Here is a 17,499-nt window from a genome sequence, read left to right on the forward strand (position 1 = left end):
CTAATCTAAACTGGATTGAACACGTGCTGGAGAGCTTTTTAGTCATTTATTGGCTTTTTTCCTCGCATTTGCCTGGAATGTTTGTAGTACTAATACGACTAAAATTTTAGGCAAATCTGCAATCTACAGTCTTTTCACATATCACAAAAAAAATATCACCAAAATTTCAGATTCGAAACTAGAGCTCAAATTTTGCAATTATTTCAAGGCATTGTAATCCACTTCTGTCGGGTACAAACACACTATCGGATATTAAATTTTGCGTAAAAAAAAACCTAAGAATGACTCGGGTATAAACGATTTATAGCTTGCCATGCTTAGTCCATTAGAAATAATAACATGAGCACACCACTTAGTGTAGAAAACAGAAAAAAAAGAGGATGCATGTAGATTCGGATTTATTTGAAAACTTTTAAATGAAGGCACAGATTTTTGCGACAATTTTTTTTCGGCATGACGTGGTGTACTCAGAACTTTTGGCGGAAAAATTGTAGGAAAGTCCTTTAAAAATTTTTGTCAGAAATATTGTTAGGGGAAACTCTGTTCAAATTCTACCAAATTTTCCCGCCAAAAGTCTTAGTTATTATTTGAACGAATTTTTCTTGACACTTTTGTATTTACTTAATGAAAATTTACTTAATTAAAAGAATTTGAAGAACAAAATACTTGTAGTATTTATTATTGACTGAAATACTTTAATCAAGAATTAGCAACAAAACTGGTAAATAAGTGAACTTTAATATAATCTATCACAAATTTTCTTTTTAAAAAAAAAAAAAAGCGGCGCATGCGTATTTTGGGCGCCCGTATTTTTTCTAAGTTTTTTGGCGGGAAAATTAATCACATTTGAACGAATGTTACTTACAGAGGTTTTTTAAAAATATGGCGCATGCGTATTTTTGAGCGGGAAAATTTAACAATTTTAAACAGAGTACCAAGGGAATGAAAATTTTTAAAAAGTGGCGTAGCGTATTTTTTGGCAGGAAAATTAACATTGTACAAAAAACTTGAAACGTCGCCTTAAAACTAAAAGCCTTTGTCTTTCGAAACTTAGCAAGCTGAGTCATCTTGTACTTGTAGAAAGCTTCGGAGGATCTTGGTAAAACAACATACATTTGCAAAATGCGTGCTCGTGTCCAATTTTCTTGAAACATTTCTGCGTCAACGAGTCTTCTCCTGATCTTGAAGAACAATAGGATTTCCTCGCTCAACTCGTCTCGGTTGTGGTCACCTTAAAAACAAAAACAAATTGTAAATTCAATTGCACTGAGACTGCTGCTTACAAGTTAAGATTCCATTTAAACGATTGTCATTCTTGACTTGGTGGATATGACGTAGCTTATACTTTATGCTGATTAACATCGATGACTCCACCAAGTCCACTTTAACACTGACTTAAAAATTAACGAAAACACAGAGTAAATTAGACAAACCCCATATCGTTCAGCTTACATACATATCTTTTCCGTTTTCTTTGGGATTCAATGGTTGTAATTTGTTGCCGACGAAGCACGTGAAGCAAAATCATCCTCAACATGTTTTCAAAGAATTTTTTTTTCAAATGCTCGTGCAAACCTAAATGCAAATTTATTGTATCTGGTTAAAGTACGAGCCAGCTAGTCTTTTTATCCACATAGAAAAGTCAATGACCTGTTTTCCTAAGCTTTTAAACATCACCAAAGAGATCCCCTGCTATTGCTGTCTCAATCCTTTGTTCATCTTAGACAAATTGGCCAATATTCCTTGAATAAGTTATTCCTAAAACAGCATTCTTTTCTATTTTTCTTATGTCTACGATAACAAATCCGACTTGGTAAGAAAAACTAATACGTTCCTCAAATTCCAGACTGAGTTGTACATATCTCCTCAAAAATTTAAAACGCACGTGAAACATCGTGTGCGCACCCCATCCAATCACATGTACACTTGGTGCAACACTTAGTGGATGCACTTGTAAAAACATCAACGAGCGAATTCCCTTTGGTGACGAGTAAATTAATTACTCTGTCCTAGTCAGTAGAAACGATGTCAATTGCCCAACGTTTAAAGTCGACTTACCTTCAGAACGTCATCGTGAATAACGTAGACCAATTTCTCCTGTATCCGTTTGGAACAGCTCCACTCCTTTCCAACTGCATCTGGAGAGAAAGGACAAGAATAAAATATGTTGTTAAAATTTTGAATTGCACATATTCTTATAAAATTCTCTCAACCAACTGATGAAAGTGCTAAAAAGTAGCACATCACTTATTTGTAAAGAATGAATGAGATAAAAAACAAAAATTTTCGTCTAACCCCACACTATTCTAGAAATCCCAAAGGCAATCTATTGTTTTCGCTATTGTTTCCTTTATTCAAGAACTGTATGCGTAAGGAGATATGGGCCTGTATAGATACCTTGCCCAAAAAAAGCTACTTGAACAACAAAAGGAACGGGCAAAATTTGATCAAATGTCAAACTGTCTTATGCCTAAGGGGATAGTCAGTCTGAACCGAGTACATGAACTGAGAGGGAACACTAATCTCCTAGTTCTTATTTTGTTCACTGTTCTCTCGAACAATCGTATACTGAAAGGGATGGCTCCAAATGTCAGGCTCTTGGTCTACAGAGTAACTGCAGGAAAAAAACACGATTAAAATTCACTCGAAATCTTCCATGTGCTCTTTTGCAAAAGAAACGGATGATAAAGTAAACCAATAATTTTAATTCAAATCAAAACAGCCAGCAAAGATTTTATCATAAAATTGTTGCAACAAACCTTCATAAAAACCTCAAGATTACTTAGATTTTTTCTATCTTTTAATGATCAAGTTTTAAAATTTCACCAAAATAACGAGATGTGAGTTCATGTTCCAAAGAACAAGCTGGATGAACAAAATAGGGGGGTTTTTAAAGTCGATGAGAAACTTTTAAAATAACTTATCTGACTATCTTTGTCCCACATATAACTGATTGATACTATGTCTGCGCAAACTTTGCTATAAATACAGGCAAAGAATGGAAATTTATTTAACAAAAATCAAAGACTGGTTCTGTTACAGGGGTCAACGTTGAAATTTGTCAGCATGGGATTCCTGGGCTCCTTCTCCATAGAACTTGAAGCAGAACGATCAAAGGCAACAGACATTATCATATCATATCATATCATATCATAACAACTCTTACCTAGTATATATCCACTTCTGTAGTGTCACGTCTCATGTGTACTGTAAGATGCACGCACTCATCCATGAATCATCCCCATCATGTTCACTCCTTTGCAGGGGAAGGGGGCCATGTCTGTGTGGTTGGAATTACTGTAGCTATGCAGTCACTACTGATCTTCATCTGCCTAGGTTTGGCATCAGAGTTTCCCATCTCCTTGGCGCAGAGGTGCGGCTACAAAACTCACCCTAGGGCAAAGCATAAAAGGCTTGTTTTCATTAGGTTTCCAGGTAAAAAAAAACCTCAGACGTAAGGGGATTTCGTAGTTTCCCGAGGGTCTCAAAGTTAATTCAAAATCACAAACAATTTACAATCGCCTCAAAAAATCAGGAAAAAATCCCGTTTTTCATTTTCTTCAATGGTCAGTGACCAAGATATGTAAGTAATTCAGTTTTGACAATCAAGTACGCTAGCCTCTAACAAAACTTTGGTTTGAGGCTGGCGTCCTGATTACGACAGCCTGGGTACGAGCAAAACCGCGCGGAAACTGGGACTTAGGGTACAAAATGAAGATGGTTGACGAACAAGCCCTCCGAAGGAGAAAAAACTGCCAAACGTCGCAGTGTATCCTGTAAGTACATCTGTAAAAACTGCACAGAAAACAGTAAATTTCCTTTTTTATGAACTTCCAACCCACAACCGTCCGCAAATCTATCCAGTATAAGTGCTCGCGCTTTACGAAGATGCATTTTGCGTCATCTTAAAATCTTAGAACAATACACAAGCTGTAAACATTCGCGAGCCAAAAGAACATCATATTTACACGTGTTTTCCAACAAGTGTCTTGTAGAGGAAAATCAACGGTCAAACTCCGTAAGATTTGAGATTGATCTTATTGAGGTAGCAGATAAAATGTAATTGTGTAACGTACCATTGCTGTTTGTTCATCGGTCACATGTTACGAACGTTTGTGTATTTCTGTAGGTGATTAGTAGCTAGTAGTGAACAATATCTTTCCTTGAATGGGTTAAACAATGTGTGTAATGAAAATCGTTGATCTTACACTTGGGAGCCTGTGTTTGGTTGTTCCATGCGAAATACGAAGGAAACAACAAAGGACACTATCGAGTCTTGATCTCGTGTTTGTGAGGTGTTGGCGATGTGGGATCTCCTCCCTCCTCCTGTGTTTCAATGGTTACTTTCATAAAGTTATTTTTGATCACTGTAAACTGGGAGATGGAAGTTTTATCCATGATTTACCTGTAAGATCCCTTTTCAATATGGTTTTGTGGTCTAAGACATTTTGATAACCCTTGCAAGACAGTTTCCTCTGTTGATTGGAACAGCCACTAACACACTCTTTAGAGGACGATACATGGTTTTGAATCCAGGATTGTTAGAATATCGCAAACTCATATCTAAGATGTACATAAGTAGACAAAAGGTCAAGTTAGTAACAAATGAGTTTCAATCTGCCTATTAAGTTTGATTGTAGAGTTTAAGTTTGCCAGATGCTGGTTTACTTTAATTAAGTAACCAGACTTAAAACTAGACTTGACTCTGAGATAACTTGGAGTCAATCATCAACAACATTCATCCTCATGATTGCCCTCATCAGAGCAATTCAGAATATGACACTGTAAGATTGTTTTAACCATAATAATTTTAACTTCTTGGTCCAAAGCTTTCAACATACCTTTCAGCTTATCAGATGAGTAATTACCAACATAACATCAATGGGCCTCACTTCCCAGCGGGAGCACATGTGGCTCATTACAGTCTAGCAAACACAACTCTGATTGGCCAGGAAGTACAACATCGACTCTGGGAAAAGCACTGGGGAGAGCAGTTTCCAGCCCCACCTCCACTTTACATGTGGTGCCAGCCAGGAATATGTTTACATAGTTACCCATATGGCTTGCCTCCCACCTTCCGTCCTGTTTATGCACAGACTGGCTCTGACCAATCAGAGCATCCAGTGTTGTTGCCAACACCTAGACAGGAAAAGAGCAGTGATGCTCCAGACAAGACTTTTACAGCTAAATCAGACAATTCTTTGGTAGGAACTCTTCAGAAAACTAAAACATTGACAAGAAACACAACGACAACATCCAAGCTAACACAAGTTTTCAATTCTGTGGGCCATAAGGTCAGTGTCCCAATTCTTTCTATGTTCCACGTATTTCTACAAGTCATATCAGGAGAATTTTTTTCCTGACATGTACCTTATTATCATGAACAAGAATCTGATCAATTTACTAGAATGGCCATATGGCTTAGTTTGTGAAACTTTACTCTGAAGATCACCAGTTGCTTTGCATGAGATACTTGCTCATCACAGTTTAACCACAGCAGTCCATCAGGTTTTTCCCTCTGCTTGATAGTATCTATTATCCAGATTTACTTTGGGCAAAGAGAGGAGAAATGATATCTCTCCTCAAAACACAATAATGACACCAGCCAGGACTGAACCTTTAACTTCTTGATGTAAACCCCAGATTCCAAGTTACACGATGCCTTCTTGCAAGAGTACAATTTCCCTGTTGTCACTTTTAGGAATCTCAGCACAAATTGATGTCACTGCTTACCCCTTATCTACTTAATGTGATTAACTCTTAGCTTCTCCTTGCAATTCCAATATGATATCTTGCAAGCTGGTAATGAGAACAAACAAACTTATCTGCTAAAGGGTGTTCTTTGAGATAAGACCAAACTCTCCTGACTAAGTTAAAAGGAGATGTATGGCAGCCAGAAGGGAGATTTACTGTTTGGATATTGGGAGTCAAAGAACTATGTAAACAATTTCATTGAAAGTCTGTTTGTATGGTGATATCATATATGATGTATACTGACATTGCAATTAATTTTTCTTAATCCAAAATGCAGGCTTTGGACCCAGTGACTGAAGATCTTAACTGGAATATCTTCAGCTCAGATCTGGCAGATGGAATTGTTGTCAGCATATTGGATAGTTTCATCTCTGAGCTTCCTGTGCTTGATATAACCATGGTACAGTCTGTATTGCAGGAAATTGACAAACATTTATCCCAAGATGAAGCTCAAAGTCAGAATAGTTCAATCAAAAAATTGGATTACTTTAGCGACATTGAAAGTTTGCCCTGCACACAACAAACTTGCAGTGATGAAATAAGCAGCAAAGAGGCAGGGGGATCAGGTGAAACGACTAGAAATTCAGACAAGTTAGAAAACTGTACAACTCTATCTGAAGCACATAGTTTTTCAAATATCTGTGGAGAGGAAGGTAATTCTTCCCAAGGCTTTCACACAATTGGAAAGACATTCCAGGAGGAAGAAGACAGCTGTTCTGATGTGACCATTGTCAATCCAGACACATCAAACAAATGAAATTGAAACATTAGGTATTGATAGCAATTTAACAGATGGACAAACAAAGCAGATAGCTAGTGACGATGACTTCAAGGAAGAACAGACTTAGAAATTCTTAAAGCTTAATTTCTTGCAAGTAATCATCATACTGACTGCTAATGAGCGAGACAATGCAATCACATGTAACCATTACACAGTCCTTACATAAATTCCTGTAAAATAATGAAACTATTTCAAAGTAAGAAATAAATGCAAACAATATTTAGAGATTAGATAAGCTTGATTAAAAGTGATTTTCTGTGATCTCTTATGCACATAGGCACAGTTAAATTAGCCAAATGACAAAAAAAATTATCAGAAGTGGTATAAGAACAGGATCATGCCAAAAAAATCAATAACAAAATAGTCAAGAATAAAAAAAAAAGTCATGCAAACCAAACTAAAATTAAAAATTAGTTGCATTACAAAGGTGCATTGATATATGCATCAGCCACTTAACTTTGTGAGAAGGTTTTCTCATGTCCATGACGGCCCCATGAATGAACAACCAGAAACCATTACACAACTTCAGTTGTTAGACTACTCACCTTGAGTCCTACAGGCTATAAAATCACGGCAAAATAGATCAGCTTTTTGTCACATCACAAGCTTGTAGCATTCAACAAACTTGTAAATCCCCATTTGATTTTATGATGTTGTCTGCTATGGTTTTTGAAACAACAATCACTGTCCTCAACGGCAGTCCATTACCTCAAGTCAATGACTGACTTCAAATCTCATGTTCTGGCAATTACTGCAGTAAGTAATCCTTGAATACAACTATTATTGAGAGTGGAACATCAGAAAAGATGAGTGCTTGATCGTGTTGTTAGAAAGTAAGCTACCACTTTGCAAACCACCCAGTTGTGACGTGTCACTTGTGAAAAAAAAAGTCTACTACAACTTCACAGTAAAGTTGGGGGGATAACGGCAAATGAGCAACTGTCAGACAATATCTTTTCTCAAAGTCAAACTTGTCACTTCCACAATAGAGCCCTTCCATGGTCTTGTCTTCAGAGCCATTGAGCTTTTCGCCATTGCCACAAATCAATGAACACCAGAGGATAATCACGTTTCTCAACGCCTTGTTGGTTGGTTAATGCCAAACTAGTATGTGGCTACACCAGTGTGAACTTATTGTCATTGGAAGGGGTTCAAAGTTAACCTTGGACATACTCAAACCCCTTAAGATGTAAAGCAATTAAATAAATAAGAAAAACAATAAAACTTTACTACTGCCTTTAAACACTGCATGTTAACTTTATTACAAGATTCTTTAACAAAACCAAAAAACCTATTCTGTACAAAAGCTAAAAAGGATCCTAGGTTACACAATTTAATCATGAGCAAGGTCATTTTATGCTTGTCCTCCTCCTCTTGGAGTCCCGCCCTGCCTGCCACGGGGCATTTGTGTCCCACGACCACGATGAGCACCAGGACCTAATGAATAGGCAAGATGGGTATATCAGTATACAAAACCAGAAAGCTGAAGGTCATGGAGGTTCACAATTCAAAAATGGACTAGCACACTAGCATTGACTATTTTTTGTCTCTGTAAGTTTCCATGAGATCTTCTGGCATTCCTTTACAGCTTTGAATGCCTTAAGTTTGGGAGCAAAACAAGATCCAAACATCTCACCTCTTACAGGATCCCTTCTTAGACGACGAACTCTTCCTGATGCTGAAGTACCTTCAAATTACATTTACATTTCTTTATTACCCACTTATTGGAATAGTTAACATGATCTTATTAAGGGTAGAAATAGCAATAAGACTTCTGTAATTATTATTAGTAATAGGGTGGGAATGAATTGTTGGATGGTGAACTCTAATTTGAGAAAACTCTCATTGAGTAAGAAGGTCACTCAGGAATAGACAACAACACAACATGACTTAACTCTAACTCTCAAGATCTAATACTAAGCAATTCTCCTTACTGTCTGCTAGACAATTCTTAGTGACGTGAGTTTGGAGAATTTAGTGTTACATCAACAAACAAGCCCCTAAGTGGTATCTTTTTTTGTTTCCATCACTTATCACTTATCTGTTTGATATTGTATTAACATTGTAAGGAGAAATACTGTCCCATTCACACTTTAGCTTAAACAGGTTTAAAAGCTGTTTTTTTTTAAACATGATTGAATATTTTTTCTTCATAGTAGCTGCTTGAAATGATGTCTGTCAGCTTCAGATGTACCACATTGAGCATACAAGTTAGCCACTACCTGAATCCTACAGAAAATTAGATTTTTCAGTCTCTGTTTCTGATTTTCATTCAGTTGAATTTAGTTTAACCAAACATGTTTTGCTGGTGTGAGTGGGTTACAAGGGTTAAGTATTACAAAAACAATGGAAAACTGCCACAAGTCTCCTACCTCTTTGAGCTTGGGTACCTCCCCTTGTAGTGGACCAAGTAGATGTTGTGGCTGGCCTCCTTAACTGCACAACTGAACCTCTGCCCCTACTTAGATCTGAAAACAAACACAACACTTGATTGTTTCCTTCATTCAACATAACACTGATTTTTGAATAACAAACAGTAATTGCTGATAGCAAGACTATACATCCAAATCTGATCTACAGTAACACTGGGCACAAGATCAAGTTTGCTCTCTAGGATGAGCAAGAGAGTTTTAGAACTACTAACTTGAATTTTTAACTTCAGCTCAAAATGAACCCTTGCAAAAAATGCAGACAACACGTGACAAAATGTTTAATTTTGCAGTTTGGCACTTTTAAGTGCAACATTTGGGCTGCTTCTTAGACCCTTCATCTCATTTACATCAATCAAGAACAAACTATACCCCTTGTTGCTTCTTACTGTATTTACCTTACCTTGTCTAGCTTTAGCTGCAGATCCCCCTGTTGTTGAGGCAGACTGAGCACTAGTCCTAGAAGGTTCTCCTGCAATAAGAAAATTAAACTTGGGATGTAAATGAAAGCTGTGATGGGAAAGGGGGATCCAGTCCTCAGCAGAATTGTCCATAGAAAAAAAACTGATTCAATTAAATTAAGTTTAATATATGTAATACTATGATTTCAAGTGCAATTTGGTGTTAATAAGCACTAGTAAAATTTTCAAAGACAACAGAGTTGCATGAGCTTGTAGGAGGAGTGCAATTTGTAGTCTTTGAAAAATTTACAAATGCTCATTTACAACAAATTGCAAGAGAAATAATGTTGTTACTTGTGAATAACTTACATGAAAAAAGCATCGCAGGAAGTCATGATAAACAAAAATTTGATATTGGATGCATGCTATTTGTAATTTGCACTCATATTACAACTTTACACTTGTGAAAAATGTTCTCATTTTCACCTAGTTGGATGTGCATAATTTTATCATGTGTATTAAAAATGATGAAACTAGCTAGACAAGTGGCATACCTAAGGTTAGCATGAGATTTAGTTTTACATTTAACATCAGGGTTCAGAAATGAATATTTAAAAAGTTTTGTGGAAAAACGGCTACCTAGCTGTTCCCAGTTCATTTTCTCAGAAAAATACATCATGCCTTAAGATCTAGCAATCTCTGCAGTCTGCACTAAAACAGTAGGAATGGCTTGAATGGCTTGATACTTAAGATCTAGCAATCTCTGCAGTCTGCACTAAAACAGTAAGAATGGCTTGATATTTATCTAAAATTTTAATTGTCAAAAGGGTTTTTTTCTAGAATTATATTTTGCTCCATCCCTTACCTGAAATACTTGGCTGGGAAATGTCTTCTGATGCAAATTCTTGTGATTCTTTCATTTCTAACTCACTAGTAAAAATAATAATACTTATCAGTAATCTACTGTTCCACTTTGGACATACAAAATAGTTTAAAGTATAAAGGCCAGGCCACTGAAGCCCTGTTTTCAAGTGGAGAGAGATACCCAAGAGTGACAATAGATTTTTAAAATCATCTGTAACTACTACATCCCTCAAGCTACCAACCTTCCTTTTTCTACTGGTTCTTGTTCTTCAGCTTCCTCTCCTTCTTTCAGTGCCTCCACATCTTCCAACAGCTCCACCACTTCTGTATCAAGAACCTCAGGATGAGCTTGAGAAACAGGAACATTCTGCTCAGATGATTCCTCCGATGCCTCCGTAACAGGAGTGACCATGATGGCAGGGACAGTGGCAATACTGCCAGCTTCTGTCTCACTCTCCAAACTTTCTAATGAGAGCTGCCTTGTGTCTGAGCTAGTGCTTGGGATTCGTTGGTTGGACTGGCTGGCTGTACTTGCTTCCACTGCTTCTGGTAAGCCTGAAATAAAAGCACGAGTGAACAAAACTATTCTTTTACTGAAATACAGATTCAACTTATTCTCATTCACTAAACCTTCCTTCTTCCTTCTCTAACACCTTTGCTTCTCTTGATCTCTTGATTATTTACTGTTCCAGATCATATTTATAAATCTAACCACTAGCTTTAGCACATTTTTTAATAAATTGATAATAGTGAATTTACTAACCCATGTAAGTAAAGACAACTACCTCTAACATATACAAATGTTTGTTTTCATCACCTGATTTCAGAATAAGGTTAAACAAGAGGTTAAATGTCAATCACTTCCAAGACTTTAAGGGTTCATGAAAAGTGAGAAGGCAAAATACCTAACAGCATTTACAAACTCAATGGTCAAAATGCTCTTACATGCATGTCCATGCATTCTTATCTAACTGTGATGGAAAGTGGGCAGAAGTTCAGACAAACATTTTGAATGTAAGATTGAGAGAGGAAAACCATAAAATGACCATGATAATGATGTCCTGGTAGGTAGAGCTCAGCTCTGCTGGAAATAATTATTTGAATACTATAAGGGAGTACAACATGGAATTTTCATTTTATTCCAGCACCCATGATCAGAACTACCCTACTTACCATATTTACAACTGACTGATCTACCTGTGACATTAATTCTACCCCGTCTTCTTTTTGATTGATTTAGTAACAGAGCAACTTGTATCTTTCTTGCAAATTCTATGTCTGACTATCTTCAAAACTGTTTCCTTCTTTTCCTTCCTGAGCATCTTAATGTCTTCCTGACAACTTGTGCAGCTTTTTCTCTCTCTTTTCCCTCATCACTGCCCTACCTGTAGGCACTACAAAGGAAGGTCTCTCATGAGAAGCTTCATCTGAGCCCCCCATAAGGTCCACTTGTGTGTCATCTACACGGAGCCCTTAAAGAAAAAAAGCAAAATTGGATTTGGAAAGACAATATTACAACTTACTTTCTGCAGAAAAAAAAAGAGACAAAAGCAAAAAAATGAAAATGAAAAAACTTGGCAGTCATTTATTGTATGAATCTGTAAAAAACATGTGAATTCAGAGGCTATATGCCCATTTGTGATTCTGTTTCATGCTGGTATCAGTCAGTTACACATTATCACAATGACCACCGTACACAGTTGAGTAGCAGCAGCAAATAAAACAGATTTCAATTCTCCTATATATTTTGTTGCATGATTTGCATGGCAGCATAAAAAACCTTTCCTTGTTGTTTTTAGGGCAATAACCAAACTTAGGTTTTAATGTAACATTGCTTTTTAATCTTACTTTGTTCTTCAGTTAACCAAAAGAATGCAAATCGCTCACCTTCTTCTGACATGCCAAGTTCCAAAACACCTACAGATGACATAGAGCTCTCTCCAGGTGCAGCAAATGAGAATGATGAACGATTTATTTGTGGAGAGCTAAAGACAAAAAAGGATTTTCTTCAGCTAAAGAAACAGTCACAAAATTTTACAAATCTCCTCTTAACTCATCAGACAAGAGTATTATTTGATGTTAGCACAGACAGATATTCCAGTACTGTAGTAGTTTTTCATTTTTACATCTCTAAGGAACCCCAAAGAAAAGGCTTTGTACTACACAATCTCAAGAAATTCCTGTTCTTTCCTTCAAAAAAAAATAAAAGGCCTCAAACAACTCCTTGCTACTGAACTAATCTGACTGAACATCTTGTTTAGGATTGTCAATACAAATTCATAGCAAGGGAAAATTTCATTTCAAGTGTCAGTATGTTTGTCCAGGAATAGGGGTCCACAGTATAAAGGGCAGCATTGTTGTACACAGTTTTTCTGATTCTCAAAGTTGCTGGAGAGTGAGTCGAAAGATTAATTGGTCATACATATTTGCAGATATGGTAACCAAGTGGAATGCAGGTTCTTTGCTTGGTATGACATTACAATACTAAGGGAAGAGGTGTTGCACAAAAACTACTCTGTTCTGACACAGAACTTACCTTATAGCCTCAGCAAAACCATCAGTTCTCTTTGGTACGTACAGAGTAGGGGTGCTGGGCACCATACAGTCTTCTTCTTCATTAAATGGACCTGGAGCTGGTTGGCCCTGAATAACAATAATTATGCAATTTAAGACACAGGTTTAATGGGGGCTTCATTCATTTGTTACCAAGAGAGTTAATTTACTACCATGCCTTCAGTCTACCAAAAATGTCAATGGCCACTCTTAATATTGCAACAATCTAACCAACAGCAAGCAAAGTTCAAAGGACACTCTTTCGCACTTCAGTGGTCTCTTCAGTTCTTAACTCAAGTTCAAGGGACGGAAATGGCATGAAAAAGTTGAAAAAGTTGATATGTAATGCCTCCTACACTGTGCTTCAAAAGTTTGAGAAAATCTTGTATCATCTAAAGATAATTTCATTTGCTTGTCTTCCATTTGCACGCAACTTAATCAATTTTGAGAAAGAGAAATCTGGTATGCACAGAGTTCTTTTAACAGACATTTACAAATGAAAAGGTATAGCAATGGCACTAACTTTGTACTCACTTATAACCTTATGCAGCCAGCTACGGTTTTAATGATGTGCTCATTGCTTCTTGAGCAGTGTCAATCAATACTAGTGTAAGCTTCCAAGTGGGAAAAAAATTTCATGTCTCACCTGAGGAAATGAAAACGGTGGCAAATGGGACCTAGCAGACAGGAGACGTTGTGTAATTGTGACTGATGTTGTTGGGGTAACAGATCTCTGTGCCCCTTCCAATAACTGACTATCAACAGCAGCTCCTGTTGTAAGCTGCTCTGTTGTGGAAATCTCCCTTTCTACATTTGCCTCAGAAGTCTCAGCTTGTTCAATCTCATTCTGATCCTGTATTTCTTCGGCAACATCTTCTTCTGTTGAAAATGAAATTGTCAGTAGTTAGGGAGATAAAACAGACAATTAAATAGAAACAGACAGACCAAACATTCACAGAATGGGACCATGTTAAGACACATTTTTTTTCCCCATGGACCAAAAAACATGCAATAATGAAGTTGCCGAATTGGGGGTGCGTCTTATAGCCGAGTGCGCCTTATAACCGAATAACTATGGTGATTGTGAATAACCCAAAAAACTAACCTCCTACTATCTCTCCAGCATCCTCTTCTCCCATCTGCGTTTCTTCAATTGCTGCTGCTTCCCGAGCATTTTCATCCATGTCATCTTCATCATCATCGATCACTTCCACCACCTCTTGCTTTGGATCATCCTCTCCATTTTCATCCATATCTTCATCATCTTCATCAACAACCTCTCCTTCCATGTACTCTACTTCTTCATCTTCACCTTCATCATCTTCCTCCATCTCACCCACCTCTCCCTCAGCATAATCCTCGTCCTGCTCTACATAATCTTCATCATCCTCCTCCTCTTCTCCTTCATCAAGGTTCTCTTCCTCAACATCTTCATCTTCATCACTTTCGATCAAAACTACCTCTGGTTCTATGGTTGTAGCTTGAATCACCTCTTGTCTTTCAGAATCTTGTGTCTCCTGGTCTTCTTCCTCCTCACCCTCTTCCCCATCATAACCATCAAAATCAAACTCTTCCTTTCCTTCTTCCTCTTCTTCAAGTTGATCATCACCTGTGCCATCTGCAGCTGTGTCTTCAAATGCTTCTTGTGATGTTCCAACTTCATCTTCCACTTGAAGCTTGAGTTTGAATTAATCACAATTAATTTATAGTGGTCCACAGCTTTTTAAGGTTACAAGTTACCTTCAGGGCTCAAATTGTTGTATGTTGGTTTTTCATTATAGAACACAGATAATAGTATAACCAAACAAACAAAACTATTGAAAAAGAAGAATTACTTGCTGCTTTAAATTCTTTAAAATTCAGACAATCATTAAGGTGTTACGTAACCTTAGGGAACTCTGATTCCCCTGATTGTGGTAACTTTTAAAGAACCTGCACTGCTACCAAAAATAGTTACCAATTAAAAATAGTTAATATCATTGACAGAAATAGCAATTTTTGTATGCTACAACACAACTGACAAGAAACTGCTAAATTTAGACTAGGTAGCAAAAAAAACTGTTAAAAGAATAAATAGGATTTCCAACAAAGTTTACCAAGGTAAGAAGAAGAGACATTGTCCAAGTACAAAGGTAGTCATAATTTTGACTGGAATGACTGATTGAATCTACAGCTGACGGCTAAAAACAAATGAGTTTTCAATCCTAAACAAACCTCTACAGTCCTGATTTTCTTCGACAGAGGTTCATCTTCTGTACTTGTACCTTCCACGACTTCAGTTGCACTTCTGTTACATAGAAAATCACTCATTAAGTGTGGAAATCACCCACTCAGACAATTATTTACTCTTTACACCCTAAAATTGGTATGTAAAATTATTCTCCATACTGTTCTTTAAACATTCTCTAAGAAGCTTATTAGGAGAAATTGTTTGACAATCAAGAGCTAATTTAGTTTGCGATCATTTCCTTTATTCTCATGACCTTAATGTTTGATTCAGGGTTGATATTGTTAGGAGAAATTAGATGCTAGTATCTTAGGAGCCAAATGGTTAAGTTTCTTTACTTGGATAGTTCTCTCAACTAACTAATTATAAGTGTCTTACTCATTAAAAGAATAAAAAAAATTATAACAAATTAAATACTCATTAAATGGGATTTCTCACTCAGGGTAATTTTGAAGATGTTCAAACAACATTGAGTATGTTGCAATTATACCTGTCAGTAACTTGAGATTCATCTCTCTGTCTCTTTCCTGATACCACAGCTGTAGATGGAGTAGGCTGCAGCTGTTCACTGGCTGTCACTTCAGTAGATGACACCTCAGACTCTCCTCTAAAGAGTTCAATTTCTCAGATTACAATTTGAATCAGCAATTGAAAAATGTTTGTAACTAATGTTTATGAATACGACCTACAAAGAACTGGTGGGTGGGGGGGGGGGGGATCCAAAAGCTCTTGGATCCAGAAGCAGTGTGATGAAAACAATAATCTTTTTAGGCTGCCAATTTTTGCTAACTCTTGTCCTACACAAATGGACAAACTATTTGGAGTAATTATTAAGCCTTAGGATAACATTCAAAAGAAGTTACAAATGCAAGGCTGACATTAGAACAGAGCAAGTAAAACACCACTAATCTTAACTACATAAATGTACGAAAAAAAAGATCTAAAATAACAAAACAACTAATTCTCAATAAATTCAGAAATCATTCCAGTACAAGTAGGGTGTTCGAGGCATTCACTTATTAACCCTTTACACCCTAACATCAGAATGCAAATGCTCTATACTGTTCTTCAAACATTTCCTATGGCACTGACACTCAGTTCTCATGAGGCTAGTGTTTGATTCAGCAATGATACCTTAGTGAGAAAATGGATGCTATATTTAGTCACCCTCAGAGTTCAAAGGGTCAAACAGCAGTATAAGCAAGCATTTATTCAATGCCCCCCTCTCCCCCTTGCCTCGTTTAAAAACATTCTACAGGTACTATCACACCACTGTTTTCTAACTGAACACCACTTACTGAGAAGGCTGTTGCTGCTGCACTTCTACAGTACTGGTGATTGGACGAACAGACACTGTGGTTGGTACAGAGGTTGACACACTGCTTGCTGTAGAAATTGCTGTTCCTGTCACCCTTATGGTTCCAGCAACACTTACAGCCTCTGAGGGGGTGGAAGTGACTGTTGGTAAAACAGTTGCAGTGGGGGTGGGTGTGCTTTGTGTTGGTGCAACTGCTATAGGCCGCACACTAGCTTTAGGTCCCGAGCGTTTAATTGTTGTGGGTGTGGTGGTTGGTTTTATTGTTGCTGTTGGTGGCACTAGAGATATTGGTGGTGCTGATGTAACAGTGATACTTGACGGTGTTTCTGCTGTACAAAAACGATGAAATAGAGTTTCACTATCAAGCTTTGAATCTTTAACAACTCTGCTGTCAATTCAATGTTAATAATACTTCATGAGAAGGTATCAGGGGTTGTCAGATTAAGAGTTACAGGAATTAAGACGCAAGAACCAATGCCAAAGAATGGCTCACTATTTCTTTCAACAAGGAGTTTATCTGATCAATTAAGAGTGGCAAGAATGTAATTATTATCAAGTGTGGGTCTCTGAAGCACTGAAAACTGATATAATTGCCTCATTTAGGAACTAACAGAACCATGGACACTATGTTAGAATTTGTTAAACAATAAAGAGTTTCTTTTAATTTAGGGGTGATACTGTAAGGAGAAATAAGATGCCAGTCACTCTTAGCCGTTAGAGGGCGCAAAGACTCTAAATGGTCCTTTCAGGCTGCTACTGACAAAGGCCTAACATTCAAAATGTCAGCCTTTAAACTCTTCACGGTGGCTAATTAACATTTTTAACTCAGTTGATAACACTAAATTATCCTGTCATACTCTCCAAGTGACACAGCACTACAGTTTCTTTAGAAACTTACCCCCTTTAAGCCACTGAGATGGTTCCGAACAAAGTACATGTGTGTAATAAAATAGAAATTACCTTACAGAAACAGAACTAACCTTGAGTTGTTGTAGTCTCTGCTCCACTAACTTCTCCTGAGGATGGTCTTGAAATGGAACTTGATGTATTGACTGCAAAAGACTTTATTTTCATTTGCTGTTTTTGTATCAGTGCTTGATATTGTTGCAGCTTCTGTTGAAGTTTTTCCACATCACTGTCGCAGTACAACCAAGAAAAGAATTGACATGTTA

The 17,499-nt window shown here is 37.1% G+C and overlaps 2 protein-coding genes and 1 long non-coding RNA gene across 4 annotated transcripts in view; 1 reads left to right on the plus strand and 2 right to left on the minus strand.

Annotated features, from left to right (window-relative positions):
- Positions 1-384: 384 nt before the first annotated feature.
- Positions 385-3,304, minus strand: LOC149036307 (uncharacterized). The gene is made up of 3 exons (XR_016181576.1): positions 3,167-3,304; positions 2,059-2,138; positions 385-1,231 (listed from the first exon to the last, which is right to left on the minus strand). It is a non-coding gene; the product is annotated as an uncharacterized LOC149036307 (long non-coding RNA).
- A 390-nt stretch (positions 3,305-3,694) lies between these two features.
- Positions 3,695-6,988, plus strand: LOC113685890 (uncharacterized). Its single transcript, XM_027203471.2, has 3 exons — positions 3,695-3,776; positions 4,849-5,294; positions 6,032-6,988. Exons 2-3 carry the CDS (start codon positions 4,857-4,859, stop codon positions 6,509-6,511), a joined length of 918 nt encoding a protein of 305 aa, XP_027059272.2. The 5' UTR covers positions 3,695-3,776; positions 4,849-4,856; the 3' UTR covers positions 6,512-6,988.
- Positions 6,989-7,772: 784 nt separating this feature from the next.
- LOC113685875 (nucleoprotein TPR) overlaps positions 7,773-17,499 on the minus strand; it is a 37,503-nt gene continuing 27,776 nt past the window's right edge. The window contains exons 43-57 of one of the 2 annotated variants that reach the window (XM_089189193.1): positions 17,308-17,462; positions 16,308-16,653; positions 15,500-15,616; positions 14,997-15,069; positions 13,888-14,458; positions 13,429-13,661; positions 12,766-12,872; positions 12,117-12,214; positions 11,615-11,701; positions 10,472-10,784; positions 10,231-10,295; positions 9,368-9,436; positions 8,908-9,003; positions 8,172-8,222; positions 7,773-7,972 (exon numbers count right to left, since the gene is read on the minus strand). In XM_089189193.1, coding sequence (XP_089045319.1) covers positions 7,890-7,972; positions 8,172-8,222; positions 8,908-9,003; positions 9,368-9,436; positions 10,231-10,295; positions 10,472-10,784; positions 11,615-11,701; positions 12,117-12,214; positions 12,766-12,872; positions 13,429-13,661; positions 13,888-14,458; positions 14,997-15,069; positions 15,500-15,616; positions 16,308-16,653; positions 17,308-17,462 — 2,464 coding nt within the window. In that variant the 3' untranslated portion in view covers positions 7,773-7,889. Of the gene's footprint in view, positions 7,973-8,171; positions 8,223-8,907; positions 9,004-9,367; positions 9,437-10,230; positions 10,296-10,471; positions 10,785-11,614; positions 11,702-12,116; positions 12,215-12,765; positions 12,873-13,428; positions 13,662-13,887; positions 14,459-14,996; positions 15,070-15,499; positions 15,617-16,307; positions 16,657-17,307; positions 17,463-17,499 lie in introns of both variants that reach the window. The other variant, XM_089189192.1, reaches the window with a different exon arrangement.

Source organism: Pocillopora damicornis, chromosome 12 (genome assembly GCF_964200805.1).
Source record: "Pocillopora damicornis chromosome 12, jaPocDami1.2, whole genome shotgun sequence".
NCBI classification, from domain to species: Eukaryota; Metazoa; Cnidaria; class Anthozoa; order Scleractinia; family Pocilloporidae; genus Pocillopora; species Pocillopora damicornis.